The sequence below is a fragment of the Chelonoidis abingdonii genome, chromosome 22 (genome assembly GCF_003597395.2).
Source record: "Chelonoidis abingdonii isolate Lonesome George chromosome 22, CheloAbing_2.0, whole genome shotgun sequence".
NCBI lineage: Eukaryota > Metazoa > Chordata > Testudines > Testudinidae > Chelonoidis > Chelonoidis abingdonii.
This window is the reverse complement of record NC_133790.1, coordinates 17,756,522-17,782,240: the sequence shown is the minus strand read 5'-3', so window position 1 is coordinate 17,782,240 and position 25,719 is coordinate 17,756,522. Positions and strand designations below refer to the sequence as shown.

Below are 25,719 nucleotides of genomic sequence, written 5' to 3'. Positions count from 1 at the left end.
ATACCCTCAGACTCATTTACTTGTGTTAGCTCTCTTTGTTTCCTTAAAATCAGACCTCCTGATAGATAGTTCACAGCTATTCCAAATGAGATGTATGTTATCCCAGGGTATGTGGTCTGTACAAACATATTTAAAATAATTGCACCCCTTGTACCTACAATCAGTTTCCATACTCCTACAGTTTGGTGTCTGATCCCTTACTTTTATGTCTTCCATTTTTACTCTTCTTAAGCTTGACCTAAAAAAACCCCACCTATGCAACTATATTTTTGTTTTTCTTTTTTTCCAGTCACTTCAGAGAATGAGAGTGATGAATCAGTAATTTTTGTTTTGGTGTGGAATGATGTTTATTTCGGTCTTAAAATGTGCAGCATATAGATGTAGAATTGAATCAGAACTCTTGATACCAGAGACTGTTGGCACAGTATTTAAGTTCAAGTACTACAGCCATATAATTGCTCATATTATTGGGGCATGAAGATGTTTCACTATCAATCTTTCAGAGAGCAGCACCCATTTACTCAGTGCAGTTTGGCCTCGAGTCACAGTGTGTGAATGGAAGAAAGCCATGATTAAAAAGGGCAGAGCTAATAGAGCAGGGGTGGGCAAACTTTTTGGCCTGAGAGATGCCTCAGGTTTTAGAAGTTGTATGGCAGGCCTTTTAGAGGAGGAGGTCATGGCGCGGCCCCTACCTACTATCTGCCTCCCCTGCCCCAGGACTCCTGCCACATCCAACCCACCCTGTTCCCTAGCGGCCCTTCTGGGAATCATAGAATCTCAGGGTTGGAAGGGACCTCAGGAGGTCATCTAGTCCACCCCCCTGCTCAAAGCAGGACCAATCCCCAGGGACTCCTGCCCCATCCACACACCCCTGTCCCCTGACTGCCCCCGGACCCTCACTACCCCTATCCAACCCTTCCTCTCATTCCTGACGCCCGCCTGGGACCTCTGCCCCATCCACACACCACTGCTCCCTGCCCCTGACTGCCCCCGGAACCCGTGCCCTGACTGCCCCATCCAATCTCTCCTCCTTCCTGACTGCTCCCTCCCCCGAACTCCTGCCCCTAGTCAACCCCCTGTTCCCCCTGCCCCCGACCACCACCCTGAACTTCTCTGCCCTCTAACTAATGCTCCCTGCCCCCTTACCGGGCTGCCTGGAGCACCAGTGGCTGGCAGTGCTACAGCCGTGCTGCCTGGCTGGAGCCAGGCCACACTGCTGCTGCTGTCACCACACAGCACAGAGCGCTGGGTCAGGCCAGGCTCTGCAGCTGCGCTGCCCCAGGAGCTCACAGTCCTGCCACCCAGAGCATTGCGCTGATGGCGGAGCGAGTGAGCTGAGGCTGTGGGCAAGGGGGAACAGCGGGGGAGGGGCCAGGAGCAAGACTCCCAGGCCAGGAATTTGGGGGCCAGGCAGGACGGTCCCGTGGGCTGGATGTGGCCCACGGGCCGTAGTTTGCCCACTCCTGTAATAGAGACTAGTTTCAGGCCAGATTAAAGATAGCAACCCTATAAATGCTTGGATGCATATTTCTGCGTCCAAAGGCAGTCTCAGGACTTCTACATCCAGGCAGAAGTCCATGAAATGCTAATATTTCAGTCTCCATGTTTCCATATTTCTTTGTAGCATGCCTGTTAAGACTGAATCTTGTTACCAGTCTTACTGTCTTCTCTGGCTGTTTAAAAACTTCCTTTTTGGGGAAATCTCCCATGGTTCCACTACCAGTAATGGTGGTGGTAGTGGAAACACTGCTGAAGATGGGACTCCAGTGTTTTTTCCACCATGATGTTTCAGTATGGTGGTAAAAATATCATTATAAACCTGTGTTTTCTCAGTGCTAGCACTCTCACTGGTGGAGCTGCATTGATGATGGTGAAATTTCCCCAAGAACAATGTACATAAATGAACTGCATCCTGTTTACTGATTAAGGAACAGTAGGCTAACATGGTGATTGCTTTGAAAGTATCAAGAACATTTTTTGACAGTGTTTTTCCTCTTACATTTAGAGATTTAGATTTAGAGAGAGGTTAAGTGACTAGTATTTCTGCTTGTTTGCATGTATGTATGTGGCCAAAGAGATGATGAAGACTTTGAAGTTCTTGGAGGACAATCTCTAAAAGTTCTCAATGGGACTAAAACCTCTACATAACTACTGTTAAGAGTGCGAAGGATTAGGTTGAAACGTGAAAAATAAATAAATAGATTTACACTTTTACTGTCTGCTGTCCCTTAAAACAGTGGTTTTCAAACTGCGAGTTGTGACCTGGTACTAGGTCGTGCAATGTAAGGCACTGGGTTGCGGCAGCTCTGGTTAGCACCACTGACTGGGCTGGTAAAAGTCCCGTCGGCGGTGCTGTCCGGCTAAGGCAGGCTAGTCTCTACCTGTTCTGACACTGCACTGTGCCTTGGAAGCAGCCAACAGCAGGTCCGGCTCTTAGGCGGGGGTGCCATGAGGCTCTGTGTGCTGCCCCGCCCAGAGCACCGGCTCCACACTCCCATTGGCTGGAAACTGGCCAGTGGCAGCTCGGCACCGCCCTTGGGTGAGAGCCACGTGGAGGTGCTTCTGCGCCTCTACCTAGGAGCCGGACCTGCTTGCTGGCCACTTCCGGGACGCAGCGTGGTCTGCAGTGTCAGGACAGGTAGGAAGCATGTGCCACTGACCGGGAGCCCCTTGAGGTAACCCTGTGCCCCAGATCCCCAGCCCTGAGCCTTCCAAACCCAGAGCCCCTTCCTGCACCCCAAAGCCTCATCCCTGGCCCGAGCCCTGAGCCTCCACAAACCTGGAACCCTGTCCTGTACCCCAAAACCCTCATCCCTGCTCCCCACCCCCAGAGCCCTCACTCCCGGACCTCAGCCCTCTGCCTCAGCCCTCTCACACCCCAAACCCCTCATCCCCAGCTCCGTTGGGCGTGGGCATCACCAATTTTCTTCTACTGAGTTACCAGAAAAAAAGTTTGAAAACCACTGCTTTAAAAGATCAAGAGGCTTTGCTGAGTCTTCTGCAGATAAGCTGGTATGAAATCTCTTCATCACCAAGGCAGTCTGAGGTTCAGGTTGGGGAGGACTGTGCAGGGAAAGAGGTGGAGAGGAAATGGGCTTACATTCCTTGGCCGTTGCTGAGAAAACAAACAGCCATTTCCCCTTCTGTTTTGCATTCCGATCAGTAACTGTGCTTGAAGTTCTATTTACAGTTCTGCAAGGTTTACATGACCCCAGAGGGAATTAAGGTTTGGGGATGTGCCAGGATCATCATCATCAAGGCATGATTTCTGCTAAATAACGATCCTTTATTATAACAAAAGACGTGTTCCTCACTAATCGGACTCATTAATCTCTAACATAGATTCTTCAGCCAAATTACAAGACCATTTTTGACAAGTACAGATTTCATTTTGCTTTTCTGCAGGGAGGGGGATAGCTCAGTGGTTTGAGCATCGGCCTGCTAAACCCAGGATTGTGAGTTCAATCCTTGAGAGGGCCACCTAAGGATCTGGGGCAAAATCAGTACTTGGTCCTGCTAGTGAGGGCAGGAGGCTGGACTCAATGACCTTTCAGGGTCCCTTCCAGTTCTGAGATAGGTATAACTCCATATATTATATATTGTAGCTAAGTTGTTTTTTCTGTCAGTCTTCAAGTGTAAATGACCTGGTTTTATGAGGGAAGGGAGTGGAGAGAGGAAAGTAATGGTGTTTGCTCTCCTTTCTGTAAATATATTACAGTACAAATTATTTGTTGTGACTTTTTGCTATTAACAGTCCCAGTAGCTTTTCAGTAAAAATGTGGTGGAAACTACTTGGAACAACTTATCCTGTTATGTCACATTCTGAAATGCTTCCCTTGTTAATGAGAATGAGAAGCATAAAGGGTAAAACTTTCAGAAATACCTGAGGCACTTTTGAAAATGACACTTAGGCCCTGTTCATTGAGGCATCAGGGGGCATGGATCCCTAATTCTGCAACTAGCTCATCATAAGGCTGTAGGCAGTTCACTTTGCTTCTCTCTACCTTAGTTTTCCCAGCTGTCAAATAACAGACGTATCTTTTCAACAGCTTTTGAGATCCTTGAAAGATGGTATGGTAATATAAATTACTTATTCTAAGTCATGCTGGCCTGCAATAAATTGAATACTCTGTAATACTTAACACTCACAATTGGATTAGTTCTTCTTTGTTTTCCCCTACTGGCCTCACCTAGCTTTCTGATTTTTCTCTGTTCCGTGATCTCCCAGTGTGTCATCAGTTAATAGAGTTATAGTGTGAGAAATACATCACAGAGTGGAAATCTTCTCGATTTGCTTGGCCCCATTCTGACAGACATCCCAGTTGCCTGATAACGCTATGTAAATTCATTTTACAATATTTATATATTCAGTAAGATGCAAGTATTTTGTGAAGTATTCAGTGTTTGCATGAAAAGGCTGACATGACAGTTGATGAAAGTCTAAAGAGCATAGATAAAAGTATCCTTAAAGTATGATACCCTTTTCTTTGGTAAGCTATAGTCCTGCTGCAATGGTAAGAGGATGTAGTACTAAATTCAATCTTACACTTTCCTCTGTGGAGTGAAATAGATTTTATCCTTGGAGAACAGAATGAAAAGAAAACCATCAGGGAAAAAAAACCTGATTAGCAGTGCCGGTCCTGTGGAGAATAGAACGATGATGTTGACATGATCTTTGAACAATATATTTTGCCTTTAAAAAAGTTACTTGTTGAAACCAGTTTAACATGTGTGTGTAGACTTCAGTCATAGTTCCACCTTGCTGCCCATAAAATGCAGTGGCTGTGAACACAGTAACTTGTCTTATTTTATAAATGTAGTATTTATAATGCCAGAGAGTCCCATAAAGCAAAACATTTCTCTTGATGGAAATCCTTTTTTGCAATATAATCATTTGACTGGAGCATATTTTTCTTGGCCTTACTTAACAGGATTAATTGCGCTCTTTGGTATTGAAGGTATTTTTAACAAACACTGCGAATATCGTGGGAACATCTTGAAGTTACTGAAGGTCCACAGCCTTAATTTCTATTTCTTCATATTATTTTCTTCCTACAGCCCCCTTGTCATCTGAATTTTATTGCTAAGAGGGACCTGACTATTTGTTTGAAAAATGAACTGTCTTACTGGCAAGTGAACAATTGTTGAGTTCTTCCCATTCCTTTTTCTCTTCCATCTGTGGGGCCATTGCCTAAGCATTACTCAAGCAGGAGTCTGCAGTGTGTGGGTTTTGTGTTCCAGCCAAAACATGCAGTAATGGGAATAATCAACCATGTAATACAAAGTTGTATCAATGTCTATACTCTCCTAATGCTGATGTGAAATGTCTGATTCCTCTCTGTTGTTGTTGCACTGCCATCAAGAATAATGTGACACTTTGAGCTAAATTCAGCCCTAGTGTCAGGAACTCTGTCTCCAGTAAAGTAGATTGAGTTTACACTAAGGCTAAGTTTGGTCCTTTGACTTCTGCTTTGTGGGCATTGTCAGGAATTGTGTTTCTAGAGGATTTCCAAACATGTTGATCTTTTTACCTTTTTTTTGCCCTTGATTTGCCTCTCCTCTTTGAGGTTTGGTGTTACAGCATCTGTTTGTCTGTTGGGGGTGAATGTGTGCTCCCTGCATAGCATGTCAATGCTGCTTCTGCATCAGGAAGAGATTTGCTGCAGTCAAATGAGATCAGAGTATGCTGCCTCCATGATGCTCGCACTTCATGCTAAGACAGGGAGCAACAGACTAGATACGAAGCTTGAACTGTGGTGTCTTAAGTGTTTTCGCCTTGAAGCAACAGGAAGACAAGTGTGTGTTGTATACACAGTACACTGATTGCTCATTTCTTTGCATTCTTGCGAGGAGAGGGAAAGTAAATCCACTTAAAACTGTAACATTTAAGGAGTGGTTCTTTCATTCTCTCCTCACTCATAAAGATAAATGGCGTAAGAGACTGAGCACCACTTATTTGTGTTTAATATAGGTCAGCTCATTCTCTCTGAATCTTGTGTGCTGTGTCATTGCTAAATTAATGGATTGAAATGATCTTGTCAGCTTCCAGACAGTGGTGCAAATGGACATTACCCTCACCAGTGACTGCAACCTGCCTGAAATGTTGTGTTAAATGTAATCTCCTGTCCATTATGAACTAACATAAAAACTGCCTTTATATAATCAATCATTTAAAAAAAAACACAAAACATTATACCTGGAAGAAACTATTTGCTACATCTCTGCAATCTGTTTTCCCCTAATGCCGCTATCCTAGATATGAGGAATGGTATGAATAGTTGGTAACTTGGGATCATTATCGGATTTTGGAAAGCGATCAGTGTGTATAAATATAATTCTGTTTTAGTTAACAGAAAAGTCTGCTTGAGCTGTATTTTCATACTGAAAAATATCTATATATATGTAACTCTTCATCAGGAGTATAATATTTAACAGCGTTTCAAGCAATAATTAACATACACAAGTTTTTCTCATATGTTGCTATCGTTATATTCTATTAACCAAGCTGTCTGTTCCCCACATACTAATACCCTTGCTCCTGTCCTTCCACAACTTTCTCCCCCCTCATTCCCCCAGTGTAGTTCAGCTATTAGATCTCTTTTCAGTGAGTATTTACACTGCCAGATTTCAGGTCTCGATATCCATCAGTACCCCATTAAAATATTGTATATCAGAGGTTCTCAAACTGAGGATTGGGACCCCTCAGAGGTCGCAAGGTTATTATATGGGGGATTGTGAGCTGTCAACCTCCACCCCAAACTCCGCTTTGCCTCCAGCAGGTGTTAAATATATAAAAAAGTGTTTTTAATGTATAAGGGGGGTTGCACTCGGAGGGTTCCTATGTGAAAGGGGTCACCATTAAAAAAGTTTGAGAGCCACTGTTGTATGTTCTTCATGCAGAAGGTGCTATAGTACATCAGATACTTGTCATTTTGGCTAGTCTGGAACTTTTTACAGCTGGGAGGAATCTTTTTTATACCACAGTCTCAGAAAAGGAAGTTAGTCTGCAGACCAAGAAGCAGCTCTCCAAGAAGAGGAGAGCTGTGCTTTCTAAATATGGTTGCACTGGCTGCATTTGGTGGGGTCTTACCCTTATTTTTGTTTTTGTCCAGTTTGTTTCAGCAAAAGGAATTTGTGGACTTATCTTCAGTAGCTTCATACTATACTAACTGGTGTAGGAAGCACAACTATATGGTTAACTTAATGGGCACTGCATGCCGAGGAAACTCTTGTTGTTAAATAACACTAACGTGGCTTTGCAATCCTGCCATTAGTTAATCTATGCATCCATCTCAGGGGTGATCAACCTGTGACTCTGGAGCCACATGCAGCTCTTTAGAAGCTAATATGCAGCTCCTTGTATAGGCACCAACTCCGGGGCTGGAGCTACAGGCACCAACTTTCCAATGTGCCGGGGTGCTCACTGCTCAACCCCTGGCTCTGCCACGGGCCCTGCCCCAACTCCACCCCATCCTGCCTCCTCCCCTGACCCTGCAGTGCCCTCGCTCCTCGCCCCCCCCCCCCTGGAGATGCAGGGAGGGAGAGGGAGGTGCTGATTGGCAGGGCTGCCGGGCGCTGGCTTGGGGAGCTGATGGAGGGCTGCTGACGTATTACTGTGGCTGTTTGGCAAAGTACATGTGTAAATTCTGGCTCCTTCTCAGGCTCAGGTTGGCCACCCCTGATCTATATAGTATGTGGTGGTGTACCTCATATCTAGAAAATGCAATACTGTGCTTAATCTCTAGATCTCAAAATGCTTTATGAACATATGTGAGGAAAATCCTTCTCTTAGGGAAACTGAGACAAAAGAGGTTAAGTGACTTTAAATCTTTGGAAGAACTTTAAAAAACAAAACTCCTTTTCTGTGCTGAGCCTTGGCATGCCAAATCTCTCACCATTGTTATACTGCCTTACTCGTGCTGGCAGGAGTATGAGGTGAATGAGAAGGAATCATCTGCTTTGTGAGACTTATGTAGTAATATTGAAAGTGTGTCTTCAGAGGCTTTATTTTGAGGTCTTGGGTTGGGGGAGGAGTGTAGTTTGGTTCAATAAATCTTTAAGCATTTTGTCTTCCCTTTTCTACCAACTCTTTCGGTTTTTATTTTTTTATAGTGGCTACTTCTCTCTCATCCATTAGGCTCATCCCAATTTTCTGTAGCACACAGGTACATAATGATAGACATTATGTATTACACTCTCCCCTCCTCGCCAAAAAAAAAAAAAAAAAAGAGGCTGCTGATGCTACTCATTTCACATACAAATCTGCTTTAACCCTATACGGTTCAGGTGGAAAACTCCTTTTCTTGGGTTACATCAGTTATATTCCTTCAATTTCTTTCCCTATTCCCCTGCCCCTATCTAAGGTCAGACAAAATAAAGTAATATGTATCTCTGGAACTGTAGCTCTTTTCTGATCTGGTTACCTGCGTTGTGTAGACAAAGAGAATCAATTATTGCTCAACCATGAATGCTGAGGCTCAAGTGGGTATTTATAGAGCCTCCCACGTATGATTCACTCATTCGTGTAAAATAACTGTTCTCAGTAATGTTTTCATGCTAGAAATTTTTTGTATTCATGCTAGAAATTTTTTAATGTTTCATTTTTTCAGACTGCATTACGTTATTTTAAACTAAAATATGATTAATAACCAATGCAACATTTTTTTTTACATTATCCCTTAATTTCGTAACTATAACATTCCTACAAAGTAATCAGTAAAGAACAAAAGCATGACTACTTTTTGGAGAGGGAGAGATGGTTAGAACACAACTTTCTTTTCTTTCCCACAAAATAAATTAAACCCATATTCTCAGACTAGTGTTCTTAAATGAAAATAGTATCAGACGACAGTGTATTATAATTGTTGCCATTGTTTAATGGAACATTGGTGTTCTGCCTACCATAGCAACAAATAAGACGACTGCTCTAATTATAAGCACTATGTGACTTCAAATTTACAATAAATCTATGTACAACTTACATGAAAATTGTAGAAGGCCTGAGTTTTTTTCAAAATTACAAGAGCACAAATTGTGTGCCCAATTTGTATGTGCAATTTTCATGACTGCATATGGAAATTTGCAACCTGTCCATTTGTGAGTTCAGATCACAGATTTGTGAGTACAGTTGTAATTGTATGCACATTCTTGAAAATCAGGCTCATAATGTCTGTTCTGTAGCCTTTTATTAAAATTCATGTTCAAAAGAAAAATAAACATGATTTGAAAAGAAATTATCTTACATAATAGATCGCCAACTTGCTTTCTCCAGGATAGAAATTACAAATCAATGTCTTTAAAAAAATGAAAACAGTCAAAACAAACTATAGTTATTTCCAAGAAAATGTCAAGCACTTAAAATTGAAACATTGGTGGCTAATATGTCTAGGCTTTGCTTTTTTTTCTCTCTAGATTTCATTGAGCATCTTTTTATTTTGCTCTTGAAACAGTCTCTTCAACAGAGTTGGTTAGTGCTTCTCAAATTTTGGGGCGTTATCCAGTTAATCAAACCAAACAGCAACTTCAAAATCACCATTGACTTTCTGGCATTAAGGGCTAAGTATTTGTGTTGGAACCAGGGCCAGCGCAACCTATTAGATCACCTAAGTGGTCGCCTAGGGTGCTAACGTTTGGGGGGTGGCGACCGCGGCGGCTGGACCTCCTGCCTCCTCTGTTGGGGGCGGCATTTCGGGGGTGGGACCTTCCGCTACCTAGGGCGACAAAAAAGCTGGCGGCGCTTCTGTTTGGAACAAAGCAAGCTGCTTTACCAGTAATGCACCTCTATACACAAAAAGGAAAGGAAGGTGTTTTCCTTTATTTTGTAATGTCTGTGTGCTAATTTGCAAGTCTGCGAATGTGCTTCTGAAAGATCTATTTCCACACTCTCATGGTCAAGATTCTTGTGTAGCTTACTGACCTTGAAATGTGTCTGATATGATCTTGACTTAACACTCTGGGCCAAAAGGATCATTGACAGGGATACATCAGTAAGAAATGGGGGGGCCATGTAATTAAACACTAAATTGTAAATATAGGGTGGGAAAGAAACTGGGTCCTTTTCTCCATCAAGGAGGGAAAAGATTCACAACTTCCTGTATATCTGGGTATTTTTCCCATTGGATTCAAGGAGAGAATGAGCCTTAGCTGTCCAAAGTCTGTGTGTAAAAGGTGGTATTTTCTTTTCTTCTTCACAGCTGCGTCGCATGCAGGAAATGATTGCACAGATGCAAGCCCAGATGAGGATGAAGCCTGGGGATGAGTGAGATGCTGAACATGTGGCTGTACAAGGTACATTTTTTCAGTTTTATGTAGCTATTATCCTCTGTGTTAAAATGCTGTACCATGCTTCATTGATTTGCTAGGAAGTGAAATCTTTGGTAACTTCCTCACAATGGCTTTAGATTTGCCTTTACAAGGAGTCTGTTTTTACAGCTCCTGGAACATCATGGGTTTTCTCCGAAACAAATTAACATCCAAGGAAGGGCTTCAGTTACCAAACCGAGGAAGAGGTATAACTGGCAGTTTGGGCTGAGATAAATGATTTGCATACTGGTTGTCCAGCTACTATAATTTGTCTAGATCATTTAACTTACTGTTTTGGGCTATTTGTAAGAAACTAAATGGCATACAGACTCTCTTTCATTTTCGCTGTAAAGAGTGAGTGGTGTCTGTCAAATTGGCCCACTGGACTGAGTAAGTCATTTAGTGGAATCCAGTCGAATGAATTTTTCTGGGACCCCTCTCCTCTCAGATGGTGGTTTTTGATTCTGATAGCACTGCCTCTGAAACTCCAGTGCTTCTTTCAACAGTCTGTATATATATTTTGCTGCCTTTGCCTTCAAATCAAAACTGAATCTTTTCAAGGTGTGTCAGTAAATAAAGAAAAGTGTGCATATCAATATGAGATTCACTTCTAGATTTGCTAAATATTGTCCAGAAACCACCCATCAATCGCAGCAGAGAATACACAAACTATTCAGCAACTCATTTTATCTGAGAGCCTTTGCTGCTTGCTCTAGAAGGCTGGTATGTGAATTAGATTTGCTTCTTGACTGACCTGATCCCTTCACCAGTTACATCTCTTCATTGCAGTGCCTGCTGGTGGGCACAATAGCCGGTCGGGAGGCTTTTTCCCAACTTCAGAGGGCCACAGCTTGTTTCCAGCTCTCTGGTCTATTCTGGTTGCATATATCCATCTTCAGCAGGAGTAGCTGATTTGGCTTCAGTTTGCCCTCCATTCAGGTGTCTGTAGTTTCCTACAGCATTTCCCCCTGCTTGTGTCTCTCAAATATTATTATTGTTTGTAGTGTTGTAGCCACATTGATCCCAGGATATGAGAGAGACAAGATGGGTGAGGTAATAGCTTTTATTGGACCAACTTCTGGTCCAATAAAAGCTATTACCTCACCCACCTCGTCTCTCAGGGATTGTAATCGAAGACTTCATTGAGGTAAGTCAAGATTGCAGACACTTATGAGTGCATATTACTTTTCAAGAATGTTATTGGCTGATACTCCAGAAAGTGATGTTAAAGTAAGTCGAGTTAATAACTGTGATAACTTGCTTATATGGAAAAGTAAGTATAGCCATCATCCTATATAAGCAGCCTGCTTAATAAACTGACAGTTTTTGCAAAGCGCTTAAGGAAAAAATAGTGGACAAATCACACTTGTTTACTGGATGCATACTTTCTTGAGGTCAAAGTCTACATATGGTGTATTAGTCCCTGGGGCCAGCATTTGAAACTTGCAAGTGCTCAAGGGGAATCACTTTTTTATTGTAAATCCCCATGTTTTCTTCAGGATGCAGAAAGCATAGTTCTTATATTTTCTTAAATACAAGAATAAAAAATAGAAACGTATGAGGAGCCTTGTTCCTGTTGTTTGATACTTCAGTTTAATGCTCCAGTTTTGATTTGCTGAACTGCTGGAATGTAAAGCCTGAATAAAATGGATTATATTATCCCTTCTGACCTTGTGACAGCTGCCAACATTCCAGGCCTAAAATAAGGAGATTTTTGTTGCCTTTACTTGAACCTTCACTTTTCCTGTTTACATTTAAAAAAAAAAAAAAAAGAACTTTTTAAAATTAAGCCTTCTAAAGAAGTAAACTTGTCCACTGTGCTCCTATTAAACCAGACAAAGTTCTACTGGTATATACACCGTGTTCCCTGATGAAAGCCATATTAAAAAAAAAAAAAAAGATGAAAAAAAAAAAAATCAAACCCAGGTCTTTTTCACCCTGTCACAATTCCAAATTCCCAGCAAATGAAGACGTCGTCACAGCTGAGACCAGACTGACCGTGTCTCCTAACCTCCATATTAAAATATACCAGTCCCAGAATTGAAAGACTAAATGCTAAGGAAATTTCTTGTGGTTGACCATACTGCGTACACGGTAGCAATGACTCACTATTAGTCTTCTGCATACATAGACAGTAGCTGGTAACTTTGTGGGGGTTTTTAAATGTAATTTGAATCAAAGGTGTTTCGGATGTCCTGAGAAATTAATGGTAGCTCTATTTTGGTATATCCAAACCCTTCAGTTTTTGAGGCTTTTTTTTTTATTGAGCTCTATTTTCATAGGGAATATTTTAAAAGTACCAGTGCACATCTTGCAAAAGAATCCAACCCTCGTTGATAATTGCAGATTACATATTTACACAGTCAGCTATAAAATATCACTATATAAAATCACACTCAAAATCTAGCAAAATTCTTTCCTAATTGTTGCTTGCAAAGCACACATGAAAGCTGCATGCGCACAAGAATACCCAAACATTTTACTTTGATCCCAGTGCTCAGACACTGGCCTAGCTATGAAATTCAGTAGCTGAGAACTGGCAGAATGCAATACTATGAACGCTGGTTTCTAATAATGGGACTAAGTTCTCTCTGGTTCAGAAATCCCATATCCAGGTCTGCCATAAGTAGCTTTTTAAAAATCGGAGCAGTGTTTTTCCCAGGTCAAGTTTGCAACTGTGGACACATGGGCAAACAAAGGTCTGAACATGATGGCATGTGTCTGCGCACAAATTTTTTTTGTGTGTGCTTTGCATTACTCAATGAAATACAACCTACCCCAACTATCTGAATTACTCAGACCAAAGGTCTAATGCTGTGAACTCTCATATCTCTCGTCCTTTTCGTTTTGATGCAGAATAAAAACCTGAGAACTAGACCATTTCAGTTTTTTCTATAAATGTCATCCCAGCAATACTTGTAAAATAGATTAGTTATAGGAAAGGATAATTTCTAATGAAATATCTGTATAAACATGCTAGATCTATCCTAAAATATTTGAAAACCACGTGTAGGCCAGAAATACTGGGATTGAACACATTTTGAGAAATGGATTTGACTGAGAAATGTTATAGCTGTGAGGTGTGTGTGTGTGTGTTATCCTATAGGTCTCACCATTTCTTAAGTATCTGTCTAAATAGAGGACTTGTCAAAACCACGTCACCAGTTGTATCATGTCCAGAATAGAATTTTGATGATTCCTCAGTTTTTCCCTTCAAGATGCTGAGACTACCCTTCCCTATGGAACAGATCCTGAGCTAGTGTAAATTGTCATAGTTGTGTTGACAATATGACTAAACCAGACCACTGACATGGGATCCTGTTGTCACTTTGGAGAGCTTAGGCCTCTCCCTCTCCTTAGAGGTTGAACATTCATTTACTCCTCAGGAGTACTTGCACCAAAACCCCCCAGAACAGCCCAGTGTGCCTTTAAATGGAACAAAGAATATGCAAAATTGATAGAGAATAATTGAAAACAAAGGTGGAGCTACAAATCTGTGTAACTAGAGCTAAGGTTTCTTATCAGTTGAACAGAGCTTCTTATATTATAGGTGAAGATCTTGCATCCTGAACTTAGTCATGTCTTTCTCTGATTTTGCTGAGCTAATGAATTCCTACAAAGCCAGGCTTTATTGCAGAGGTGGGGAAGGCACTTAATAAACACTAACTGGAAGACTTTTGAAAATATATGGAATGAAGGGGACACGGAATGGGTGGAGATTATAGACAGGGAAGAATGAACTGTGTAGAGCCTTGAAAGAGGAAGGGTAGATAAAGCTTGATGTGGAAGAGTGGAAATCTGTGAAGAGATTGGAAAGGAGATGATGGTGGAGGAGACATAATCAGCAATGAAAGAGGAAGATGGTCTTGAAAGCAATGATAACCAATACATGCAAATTTCATTATCTGTTCCAGATCTGTGGGAACTGCTTTTTTTCTGCTCCTCTGATGATGATTATAAGGGTCTCAGAGAGAGCATTCCCACCAAATGTGCGTGGGCTGCTTTGTATACATGCCTGTCTGCTGCCTTTTCACTTTCAACTTTGCTGTTACAGCTATAGTAAGTGCCTTCTTGCAGATTTAGGGGAAGTATGTGTATGTGAGCACTTTCCTACTCACAGAACTATGCCTAAGTGGTGGTGACAGGCTAATAGATGAGTCAAGTGCAACTGGCCATGAACAAAACAGTTACTCTCATGAGCGTAGTCAAATATACAAAGTGTATAAGCTGGCAAAGTATTTTCTTTTAATTTCTGTTACAGTTGGTGTTTGTATGTGAGGTACGTACAAAATTTTCAAACAAACATAATTTCCCTTCTAAAATACAGGAAAATATGGTGCACTTTAAGTACAAAAGCTGTCTTCATTCTTGTGTTTTGAGGATTTAAGCAAGAGATTTGGAGTGTAGGGATAATTAACCAAAAACTAAACCAGACTTAACTCTCTTTGGCAGGTCAGCAGCCACAATGTATGCATTTGCAAAGTTTCTAACTTGTTAGATTAGAAGGTATACTGTCAGAGTTAGTGCCAGTCTCTAAATCTGCCTGTCTCAGATGAATAACTTGTGCAAAATGATGAGATTTTTTTAGCTGAAAATGATTGCGGTAGGTGGTGGAATTTTTTCCCCCTTAAAGCAGAGAACTTAGCTCTCTGTCTGTTTTCCCCCTTCTCATTCTTCAGATCTGGATTGCCGTTATCTTTCACTGCATTGTCCTGGATAGTTTCAGGGTAGGGTTGGAACAAAGGCAATGTAAAATAAATATAGATAGATGGAAATCTATTTAATAAGACCAACATCTTGTTCCTATAACATCTTTAGAAAACGTTGAAAAGTTTTTAGCATAGCTGGCCATTTCCATGAATGCATAGTAAGTTGTTAACAAAGTTGGATGTTTTGTGTTTACACTGTTCATGTTTCTGACAAGCATAGTACAGAAAAAAGGAAGTAAGTAGTTAGTTCCTAATGGATGATGAACATGATGATTTTTAAAAAAAAATGCTCTGTACTGTCATAGCAACCAGCCTTATAAAATAGTCTTGTCAGATGCCAAATTGGTGTGATGAGAAATGTCATCTGAGGAAGAATGTTGCGTGCTGTTAGTTTTTGGCAGCTGAAATGTGAAGCTTAGGAAATGTAAAGCTTAGGCAAATTTTTAGTTTTTGGAACAGCCACCTGGCACAGCTTGTGGATGTTTTTCTAGCTGGAATAGATGGGCTGCACCATTCTCCCATTTCTTTGGCTTTTCTAGATTGAGTGTCACATCAGTCTGTCAGCACCACAGCTTCTGTTCAGTGTGTTGCAGTTTCTCTTGCAGAGGGTAGGCTGTAGCTTAACTTTTGTTCTCCCCTAACCAGTAAGAGAAAAGCTGTCACTCTGAAACACTGAACTCTATGCTGGTGGTTCACATTTTCCTTAGAAGCATTGTAGATTGTGGATGGACCTTGTAGCTTACTTGCATAGAAAGGTCTTGTCAGTGATCTTAAAAACTTCAGCCAGGGATATGGAGGCTGGGGTGCTTTCACTAGTTTATAATGCACAGTAACTTACGGTTTTCAAATGAGACAGTGTGATCAAGTGATTGGAGCAGGGTTGGGGTAGGGAACTTCTGTCATTGCCTCACTCTGACATTGAACAAATCATTTTACCCTCTGTGCCTTATTTTACCTACTATGCTTACCTGGCCAAGGCTGTTAAGGCTAATGTTTGTAAAATGGTAAACTTCTTGTATGAAAAGGCACTCTATAAATTGAAAGTGCTATAATTCTTGAAATAGTTCTCTGTTCAGCCAAAATATGGATAGTGCACCATAGCCCGTTATCAATCCAGAATGCCCTGGATTGCTAGATTGTCGCTTGAATGTTGTTAGGAATATAGTCCAAGCACCACTTACCCTTTTTATTCTAATCCTAGTTCTTCCACAGTCTCCCTTATGGTATGTCTACACAGCAAAGAAAAACTCGCAGCTGGCCTATGCCAGTCTGCTTGGGCTATGGTGATGTTTTCTTGCTGTGTAGACTTCTGGAACCTGCAGAGTCCTAGAGTCTTGTTCAGCCCGAGCCCAGAAGTCTACACAGCAATGAAACAGCCTCACAAGCCAAGCCCTGCAAGCCCAAGTTGGCTGGCACGGGCCAGCCATAGGTCTGTCTTTGCTATGTAGACATACCCTTAGTGGTCTTGGGTGAATCACTTAGCTTCTGTCAATTTTCCCGTGGGAGTAACGCAACATCCTGTTAAGGTAGTGGTTTCCAAAGCACTGTATATAAAAATTATTCTTCACTAAGTGCTAAGAGAGTCATTTTTGATTGGTGTCTTTCCGCTGGTTCTGTAAAACTTTATTTGGCTTTTAATCCACTCTTTCTGTACGCTGAGTTCCCAGGAATTCAGTGCTTCTTCAGGATCTACTTCTCTTGGGAATTCTGCAACAGCAAAGGGCATTCTACAATTCCCTGTGCTACATTGTGTACCAGGAGTTCTACGACTCTAGGATCCCTCGCTCTTCAAAATCCCATTCCTGTCAAATCTTATCTTTCAGTGCTGTTATGGCTAAACAGTAGAGGTAGAAACGGAAAAACACAGTACGTTACAGCCCTAAATGTTATCTGTCTAATGTAGTATTTCATTTTTATTTTTTAAAAAGTAGAGGATTCAATTAACCATTTGGTCTGTAGGCTCACTGAAGAGGTTTCATACTGGTTGGTGGCACAAAACAAAATGCCTAAGACACAACTCTGCAAGACAGGAGGTTTTGAAGTGCTGGCCTTATTTCTTTGAGTGAAAATAAGCTCAGCATGATGAGTGAAATGTCTGGAATGATAATGAAAAACGATGGGATAAATTCCCAACAGTGCAGATGCATTCCTGTATAATCATTTCATATGACGCACCCTGTATCTCAGGATCAGCTGTTCTGTCAGTTAACACATACATTAAAGTTGGCTTGGTTCACTAAGTGATCCCACAGCAGAAAGACTATCCGTTGCGTCAGATAATTTTTGTTTATTACAAAGGCTGATTATTTTATCTTAAACATTGGGTTGTGTTTTTGTATTAGTTCCTTTTGGGAAATCTTGACAGTTTTTGTCCGTGTGCGCACATGCAATATTGTAAATTTGAATTAAAAAAACTAGGGCTGTCAAGTGATTAGCAGTGCAATTAATCATGATTAATTTTTTGAAAACAATAATAGAATATTATTTATTTAAATATTTTTGGATGTTTTTTACATTTTCAGATATATTGATTTTCAATTATAACACAGAATACAAAATATCCAGTGCTTACTTTATATTTATTTCTGATTACAGATATTTCCACTGAAAAAAAAACAAGAGAGAATATTTTTCAATTCACCTAATACAAGTACTGTAGTGCTTTATCATGGAAAGTAGAATTATGTACAAAACCCCCCCTGCATTCAACAATAAAGCTACATGTAACTTTAGAGCTACAAGTCCGCACTCAGTCCTACTTCTTGTTCAGCCAATCACTCAGACAAACAAGTTTGTTTACATTTTCAGGAGAAAATGCTGCCCGCTTCTTGTTTACAATATCATCTGGAAGTGAGAACAGGTGTTCGCATGGCGCTGCTGTAGCCGGTGTTGCAAGATATTTACATGCAGATGCGCTAAAGATACCTATGTCCCTTCATGCTTCAACCACCATTCCAAAGGACAGCTGATGACAGGTTCTGCTCGATAACAGTCCAAAGCAGTGCAGACCGATGCGTGTTTGTTTTCATCATCAGAGTCGGGTGCCACCAGCAGAAGGTTGTTTTTCTTTTTTGGTGGTTTGGGTTCTGTAGTTTCCGCATTGTGGTGTTGCTCGTTTAAGACTTCTGAAGGCATGCTCCACACCTCGTCCCTCTCAGATTTTGGAAGGCACTTCAGATTCTTAAGCCTTGGGTCGAGTGCTGTATCTACCTTTAGAAATCTCACGTCGTCTTTGCGTTTTGTCAAATCTGCAGTGAAAATGTTCTTAAAATGAACAACATGTGCTGAGTCATCATCCGAGACTACTATAACATGAAAAATAAGGCAGAATACAGGTAAAATAGAGCTCGAGACATGCATTTCTCCGCCAAGGAATTCTGTCACAAATTTAATTAACACATTTTTTTTAACAAGCTTTATCATCCTGGAAGCATGTCCTCTGGAATGCTGGCCGAAGCATGAAGGGGCATACAAATGTTTAGCATACCTGGCATGTTAATACCTTGCAATGCCAGCTACAAAAGTCCCATACAAATGCCTGTTTCCACTTTCTGGTGACATTGTAAATAAGAAGTGGGCGGCATTATCTCCCATAAATGTAAACAAACTTGTTTTCTTGGCGATTGGCTGAACGAGAAGTAGAACTGAATGAACTTGTAGGCTGTAAAGTTTTTCATTGTTTTGTTTCTGAGTGCAGTCATGTAACAAAAAAAAAATCTAAATTTGTAAGTTGCACTTTCATGATAGAGATTGCACTACAGTACTTGTATGAGGTGAATTGAAAAATACTGTTTTATCATTTTTACAGTGTAAATATTTGTAATAAAAATGTGAGCAGTGTACACTTTGTATTCTGTGTTGTAATTGAAATCAATATATTTGAAAATGTAGAAAAACATCCGAAAATATTTAATGAATTGACTAACAGTGCGATTTAAAACTGCTATTAATTGTGATTTTTTTGAGTTAATCGCATGAGTTAACTACGATTAACTGACAGCCCTAAAAAAAAAAAAAGCCCTTATGACAATTATTAAGCTCTATTTAAATTACATGTTTTGAAATTTTAAGAGTTCCTAATGGCTGTCTGCAAAACTCCCATTTAACAGGAGTGATGTTAGGAGCATTGGGAAATACATTATTTCTTTGTATTTTTGTAACTTCCAGTGCCCTCCATTGTGATCAGAATTCCATTGTGCTAGTCACTGTGTGTACACCTAGAAATAAACCTCTAAAAGGAGTAGTCACATTCTTTCCTAACCCAAGCAAGTGGAATGGTGCCTCCTGTTGACCCTACTTACTGCTTCTGAAATAAGAGGCTCAACTATCTTTAGATGAAACATTGTAAGCATCTTCCAGTATTACTTTTTCCTCCAGTAGTCGGCATTACTTTTAGCACAGCTGGTTAAATACATGGGGTGTGGTAGGATAGAGAGAAGACAATTACTACTTGAATTCCATGAGTGTCAAGCAAGCCTGTGGAGTAATTTTGGAAAGCCTGTCAAGTTTTTAAAATGACAACTAGGAGTTGGAGCAAAACTGTGGGTTGTTAAATGCTTTTAAACAGGATTTTTTTTGTTAAACAAGCTTTTTTGGAGGGACATGGATTGTAGTTCCAGAGCTCATTGCTGTCCATAAGTGACTTCAATGGGTAAACCAGCTAAAGCAAATGAACTGAAAAAACATAATAAAAGACGTTCAAAGGTATCTGAACCAGTTTTGTAACTTGACATACACCTGGCAAATGAAATTTAATAAGGAGAAGGAAAAAAATGCTGCTGATCAACAGAAGGGACAATGAAATGAAACTAATTTGAAGCATAGAAGTCAACTAAGGATGTCTGAAAGAACAGGAACGTCTCTCAAAATATCTGGAGGAAGGGAAGCGAGGAGGAGAGGAGCAGGAATGAGTGAAAACTGGCTAGTGAAATGCCAAGTATGGCAGTAATTACTTTTTCAAAATTGCAACAAAGTTTTCCTTATATAGCGCATCCTAATACAGAGTCACTATATGATTAAATCCTAATTCACACCCTTTCAAAAAAAGATGGCTCTATCTGTACTACTGCTAATGGCTGAGTGATATGAATGCTGTATTTATACCATAAAATGTATGGCATTTGAAGAAAAGCCATTTTGGGTGTTGAGAGGGAAAGGGCTTTGCTTATAGAAGCACACTTCTCACGTTGAGAGTAAAAAGGAAAAAAAACCAACAGAAAACTGAACTGTATGTGGGGAAGAATGCCTTCCTAGCTGTCGCACACTGTGGTGGTCCCTGAAGGGAATTGTGGGGAGAAATTCTTGATGAATCACATCATGGTAGCGCCTTACTTTGCCCTCAGTGAAATATTTCAGTTTGGTTTGTAGGCTCAAACTTTAAAAAGTTTCCCTTTCTTAGGGCTGACATCGTGTATGAGCTGTTGTGGCAATACATTTGGAAAATATCCTAAAGGCTTATTGCCTCATGCTGTAATCTTATCATATAGCATAACATTCTGACTATAGCAGCACTTGAATGGGTTACTTCTGAGGGCATTCTGCACCAAAAAATAAAAAATTTGGAGCCAAAATACACTATTTTAAAATTCTGCAAATTTTATTTGTCAGATAAATGTGGAGGCTCCAGCATGGCATTGGAGCACGGGCCACTGGCTGCACAGAGGTGGGAGATCACTGTGCAACTTCTTCTCCCTCCCTTCCCCGGGACACGGACTCAGCGGTGAGGCTGCATCCAGCCCTGATACAGCGCAAGGACCAGGGCCCTGCCCCTCTGTGTGGGCAGGCAGGCCTCAGCCCAGCAGGATCCAAGTGTGGAGAGGTTTTAGTGTGGGAGGGATCCAGGTGTGGGTTGAGAGGATTCTGTGTGGGGCTGTCTGGGTGCGGGCAGCTCAATGGGGGATCTGGATGCACAGTGACTTGTTGAGGGGGTTCTGGGTGCAATGGTAATGAGACTCTTCAGGGGATCCAGATGAAGGTGGTTGGGGCTCAGCAGGGGAGTCTGAGTATAGAGGGGATAGAGCTGGCAGGGGGGTCTGGGTGTGGGGGGCTCAGTGAGAGATCCAGATGCTGGGGGAGTGGGGCTCAGTTGGGTAAGGATCCAGGTGCAGCTGGTTTTGGCTCAGTGGGGTGGGTGACTCGTCATGGTGGTCCAGGTGAAGGGGGAGCGGGGCTCATCGGAGGGTTCTGAGTGCAGGGGGTGTGGGTCTCAGTGGGAGGGTCTTGGTATGAGGGGGACTGGATCTATGGGGGTTAGGCAAATGGGAGAGCAGCACCCTGTACAGGGATCCCTCCCCCTGCCTCTGAGGGAAGCAGGACGCCAGAGTGAGGGGGTGTTTGCAGAGCTTCCTGCAGCTGGGAGAGAAATCTAGGGATGGGTCTGATCTGGCCTGAGATGTCATGCTTAGGAATAGGAAGTCCCATTCTCCCTAGCCCAGCTGGGACTAGCAGCTGAGCCTAGCGCAGGGTAGGAGTCACCAGCCGGGTCGTCACCAGTCCCACCTCCTGCCCCACAGTGATTTACCTCTCTTCTGGCTGCCCTGGAGACCCAGAACATACTGCTGGGGAGGGTCGCATGACCGCTCTTGTGACTTCCCTTTGCTTCCCCGTCAGAAAGTCATTTTTCTGCGGGGAAGCAAAGAAATCTGCAGGGGACATAAATTCTGCATGTTCACAGTGGTGCAGAATTCTCTCAGGAGTAAATGGATTAACGACCAAAAAAGATAAGTAGTTCTTTGCTGAATCCCCAAATGCCTTCTTCCCAAAGTGGCTTCTACATGTGAGACACATTTAGTCAGCGTCCCCTTGTGTTGCTGGGTATGTGTTGTATTTCAGATGAGGCTTAAAACCTGGTAACTACAAGTCCCATGGAACTTTTGTGAAAAGTTTAGGGGTGTTAACTTGTGCATGGTGGCTAAATTCCAGTCGTGAAACGGTAAGTTAATCAGAATATAAGTGTTTGTATGGGCACACACTAGAGGTTACCAAGCAATCTGCTAGCTAAAATTTGCTAGGAAGTAGAGAGGCTTTGTTTTAATGGTACAACGCTAGAAAAATATAACGTAACTATATTTAAATGATATGAACTTGTGTTGCAAATACAGGTATGAAAGTTATCTGTGGACTGTTGGGTCAAATTCAGGGAAATAGGGTTGACACTATTACTTTTGATAAGTATCGCAAAACTAAGAATATAAATTTATAAAAGGAACAGTGAAGATACAGTGGATCCCAAGAACAAAATGTCGTTTCTTCATGGGAGAAGATAGGAAACACTAGTGAAGTGAATCCATATAAAGAGAGCATGGTGAATTCTGACTTTCTCTAAGTGAGGCTTGTACTTGTAAAATGAACAATGAAGATTAGGTTGCTATAAATATTACCAATTTTAGTGCACATACTTGTGCAAAATAAACATCTGTTTTTTATTTGAAACTCCAGCTTTTTTCATGAATCTGCAACCCCAAATGCTGTTGGCTTTTGGGATTGTTGATGGACACATTTCTCTTTCACCTGCCAGACAGCCACGCAGCTGCAGAAGTTTACAATTTATTTCCTAGCTGGAACAAATGTTGCGTAATAGCCTGTGTTTACAGTCAGCTGCCCATGGACTCAGACTTATTTAGAGTTTCAGTGATGGCTTGCTTATTCTGTTTGGTTGTTTTTTATTACATGAAATGAGTTTAATATATTAGATGATTGGCATGCTGCACAAAATCTGCATTGTGAGAACCACAAAGACATAGGACCTTGGCTGCCTTCTAGTTTTTGTTAAAGCTTTTTTTCCACAGTGTAATTGAATAAATGAAATTATACCTTACTCGGTGTGTTTTTACTTGAGGTGATAACTTCAGTGTTTCCTAGAATATTCCTTACTATAGGCTCAGGTAAGTGAGAAGATAAAACAAACATATCTTGCTATGGACTAGCGGCCTACTGAGTTTGAGAGCTTCAGTTTTTGAGTGTCCAGCTTGAGATATGTTTTAAAGGAACCTGATTTTCAGAAAGTGCTGAGCATCCATCCTCTGAAAATCAGGCCCTTTCAATGTATTACATGCTGGGTCATCCAAAACTGGAGGCATCTAAAATCACTGGTTATTTTTGAAATTGTAGGACAGGATCTCTTGGTTTAACTGTGAGTAGAATTTTCAGAATAATCTAGCCATTTTCTTGCTAAGCTTAGGCAGTATTATAAGAGAGAGCTTTGATAACACAAAGCTCATTTCCATTTAGCCCTAATTAGATGGAATCATTGCATTTATTTTCCTTGATAGAAATAAAATTGTACATTGCTGCTTAACAGACTGATTGGCCTTCAGGATGAGACAAGCTTCTTACATTCAGCACTAATCAGCTGAGCCACACCATGGCCCTTGCCTTCTCTCAGACTGAAGAGAATACGGGCATGTGAGAAAAAACATGTAACAACTAAAAATAGTTTTCTTCCTCCGCTCTTATTAGAGATTTGAATCCATTAGACATTGGGGGCCAAACTCATCCCAGGAGTAAGTGGCCATGATGCCCACTGACTTCAGTGAGTTACTTTTGTTCACTCCAGCGCCGACTTAGGTCCACGTTGCGTGGAAACATAAGGGTTTTGGTCCCAGGGACTATGTAAATCAATGATTTAGATAATGGCATAAAGAGTATACTTATAAAATTTGCTGATAATCCAAACTGGGAGGGGTTGCAAGTGCTTTGGAGGATAGGATTAAAATTCAAAATGATCTGGACAAACTGGAGAAATGGTCTGAAGTAAATAGGATGAAATTCAATAAGGACAAATATGAAGTACTCCATTTAGGAAGGAACAATCAGTTGCACGCATATAAAATGGGAAATGACTGCCTAGGAAGGAGGATTGCGGAAAGGGATCTGGGAGTCATAGTGGATCACAAGCTAAATATGGGTCAACAGTGTGACACTATTGCAAAAAAAAAAGTGATTCTTCCACTCTAGTCTGTGCTGATTAGGCCTCAACTGGAGTATTGTGTCCAAGTTCTGGGTTCCACATTTCAGGAAGGATGTGGACAAATTGGAGAGAGTCCAGAGCAGCAAAAATGATGAAAGATCTAGAAAATGTGACCCAAGGAAGATTGAAAGAATTGGATTTGTTTAGTCTGGAAAGGAGAAGACTGAGGGGGTTATAAGTTTTCAAGTATGTAAAAGGTTGTTACAAGCAGGAGGGAGAAAATTGTTTTTCTGAACCTCTGAAGATAGGACAAGCTTAAATTGCAGCAAGGGCGGTTTAGGTTATTAGGAAAAACCTCCTGTCAGGGTGGCTAAGCACTGGAATAAATTGCCTATGGAGGTTGTGGAATCTCCATCATTAGAGATTTTTAAGAGCAGGTTGGACAAACACCTGTTAGAAATGGTCTAGATGATACTTAGTCCTGCCATGAGTGCAGGGGACTAGACTAGATGAGCTCTCAAGGTCCCTTCCAATCCTATGATTCTGTGATTGTATGTTATACTCTTTGCTGTGATGATTCAAGAGAAAAACAGCTTTGTCATTGAGTTATTCTTTTATTGCTTTCCATAATAAACTGTTTTCTTCTTCATTCATAGTGATACACGATTCTCTAAAAAATGGATCAGTGCTTTATTCTGTTTGATGATGCTATTGAACACCAGTCACAACACTCACATACGATACTGGATGCGGCAAGACCTTGGGGAAAAAAGCAAGACCTTGCGGGGGAAAAGTCTTGAAGATCGTGTTGTGAAACGATATATTTTTTTTTTATATCCAACCTTAATCATGTTATCTGTATCTTTTTTGATCCTCTTGGTAGTTATGTCCTCATGCTTATAATGTGGGTTTATTATCCTTGCTATATCTTTTTATACAAAAACTAGTACACCACACTGTTTGTTCTAGTCATTGTGAGTGGATTTAACATGCTGTATCACATTTCAGCTAGGTTATTCTTGATAATTTTGTGATAAATACTAAAAAACATCTTGTGAACAGTTTACAGTAAGTGTGTGTGTGTTGGCACAGCATCCTGCCTTTCATTTGCTTTGTCTTAGCGGAAGCATTATATAACTTGTTAGTAGTTTATTCATAACTTTTCTCATATATAATATTAAAAAAAGACTCTCTCTGTAGCTTGTGCATTTGTTTACTCTGGTAGCATCATCGCAGGTGGTTTGTATTTGCATAATGAAAAACAAAGGGTACAAAATGCTAATGCTACACCAGAGGTGATAGAGAAGCTGAGTTTCCTAAACCGTTGTGCCTTAAATCATGTATTCACCCTGCATGCCAATTATCTTTCATGGATGCCTATGAAGACTTGTCTTCAGTTCTTAAATACTGCTTGCAAAAATTTCTGTCAAAGGCATTTTTATCCTTCAGCCAACTGAATGATGGCATGTACTGAACTTTTTATATATCATGACACTAACTTCCCATTGAGTTTTATAATAAATTGAATGAACATGGAAAAAAAGTTGCATGTGTTATCCTTTAATTTTAAATCACCTGTACAATTTAATAACCAAATAAATGTACAATACTCTTTATTTTTTGTAGGGACTCAAGTATTTATCATGGAGATGGAGCCTTTTTCTTAGGGCTTGTCTAAACACACGTTACACAGATTTAGCTGAAATTAGTTTTAGAACCTGATCAATGGGAGTTCAGCCCAACCGACTTAGGTGCTTTTGAAAATCCCGCTTATCTGTGTCTTTACAGGCCTAAATACCT

The 25,719-nt window shown here is 40.9% G+C and overlaps 1 protein-coding gene across 1 annotated transcript in view; it reads left to right on the top strand.

The window, feature by feature from the left end:
• Positions 1-25,462, top strand: part of LOC116822769 (septin-2-like) — a 54,047-nt gene extending 28,585 nt beyond the window's left edge. Inside the window, 2 exon segments of the mRNA XM_075060079.1 lie at positions 10,194-10,287; positions 24,576-25,462. Coding sequence (XP_074916180.1) covers positions 10,194-10,262 — 69 coding nt within the window. The 3' untranslated portion in view covers positions 10,263-10,287; positions 24,576-25,462.
• Positions 25,463-25,719: the final 257 nt, after the last annotated feature.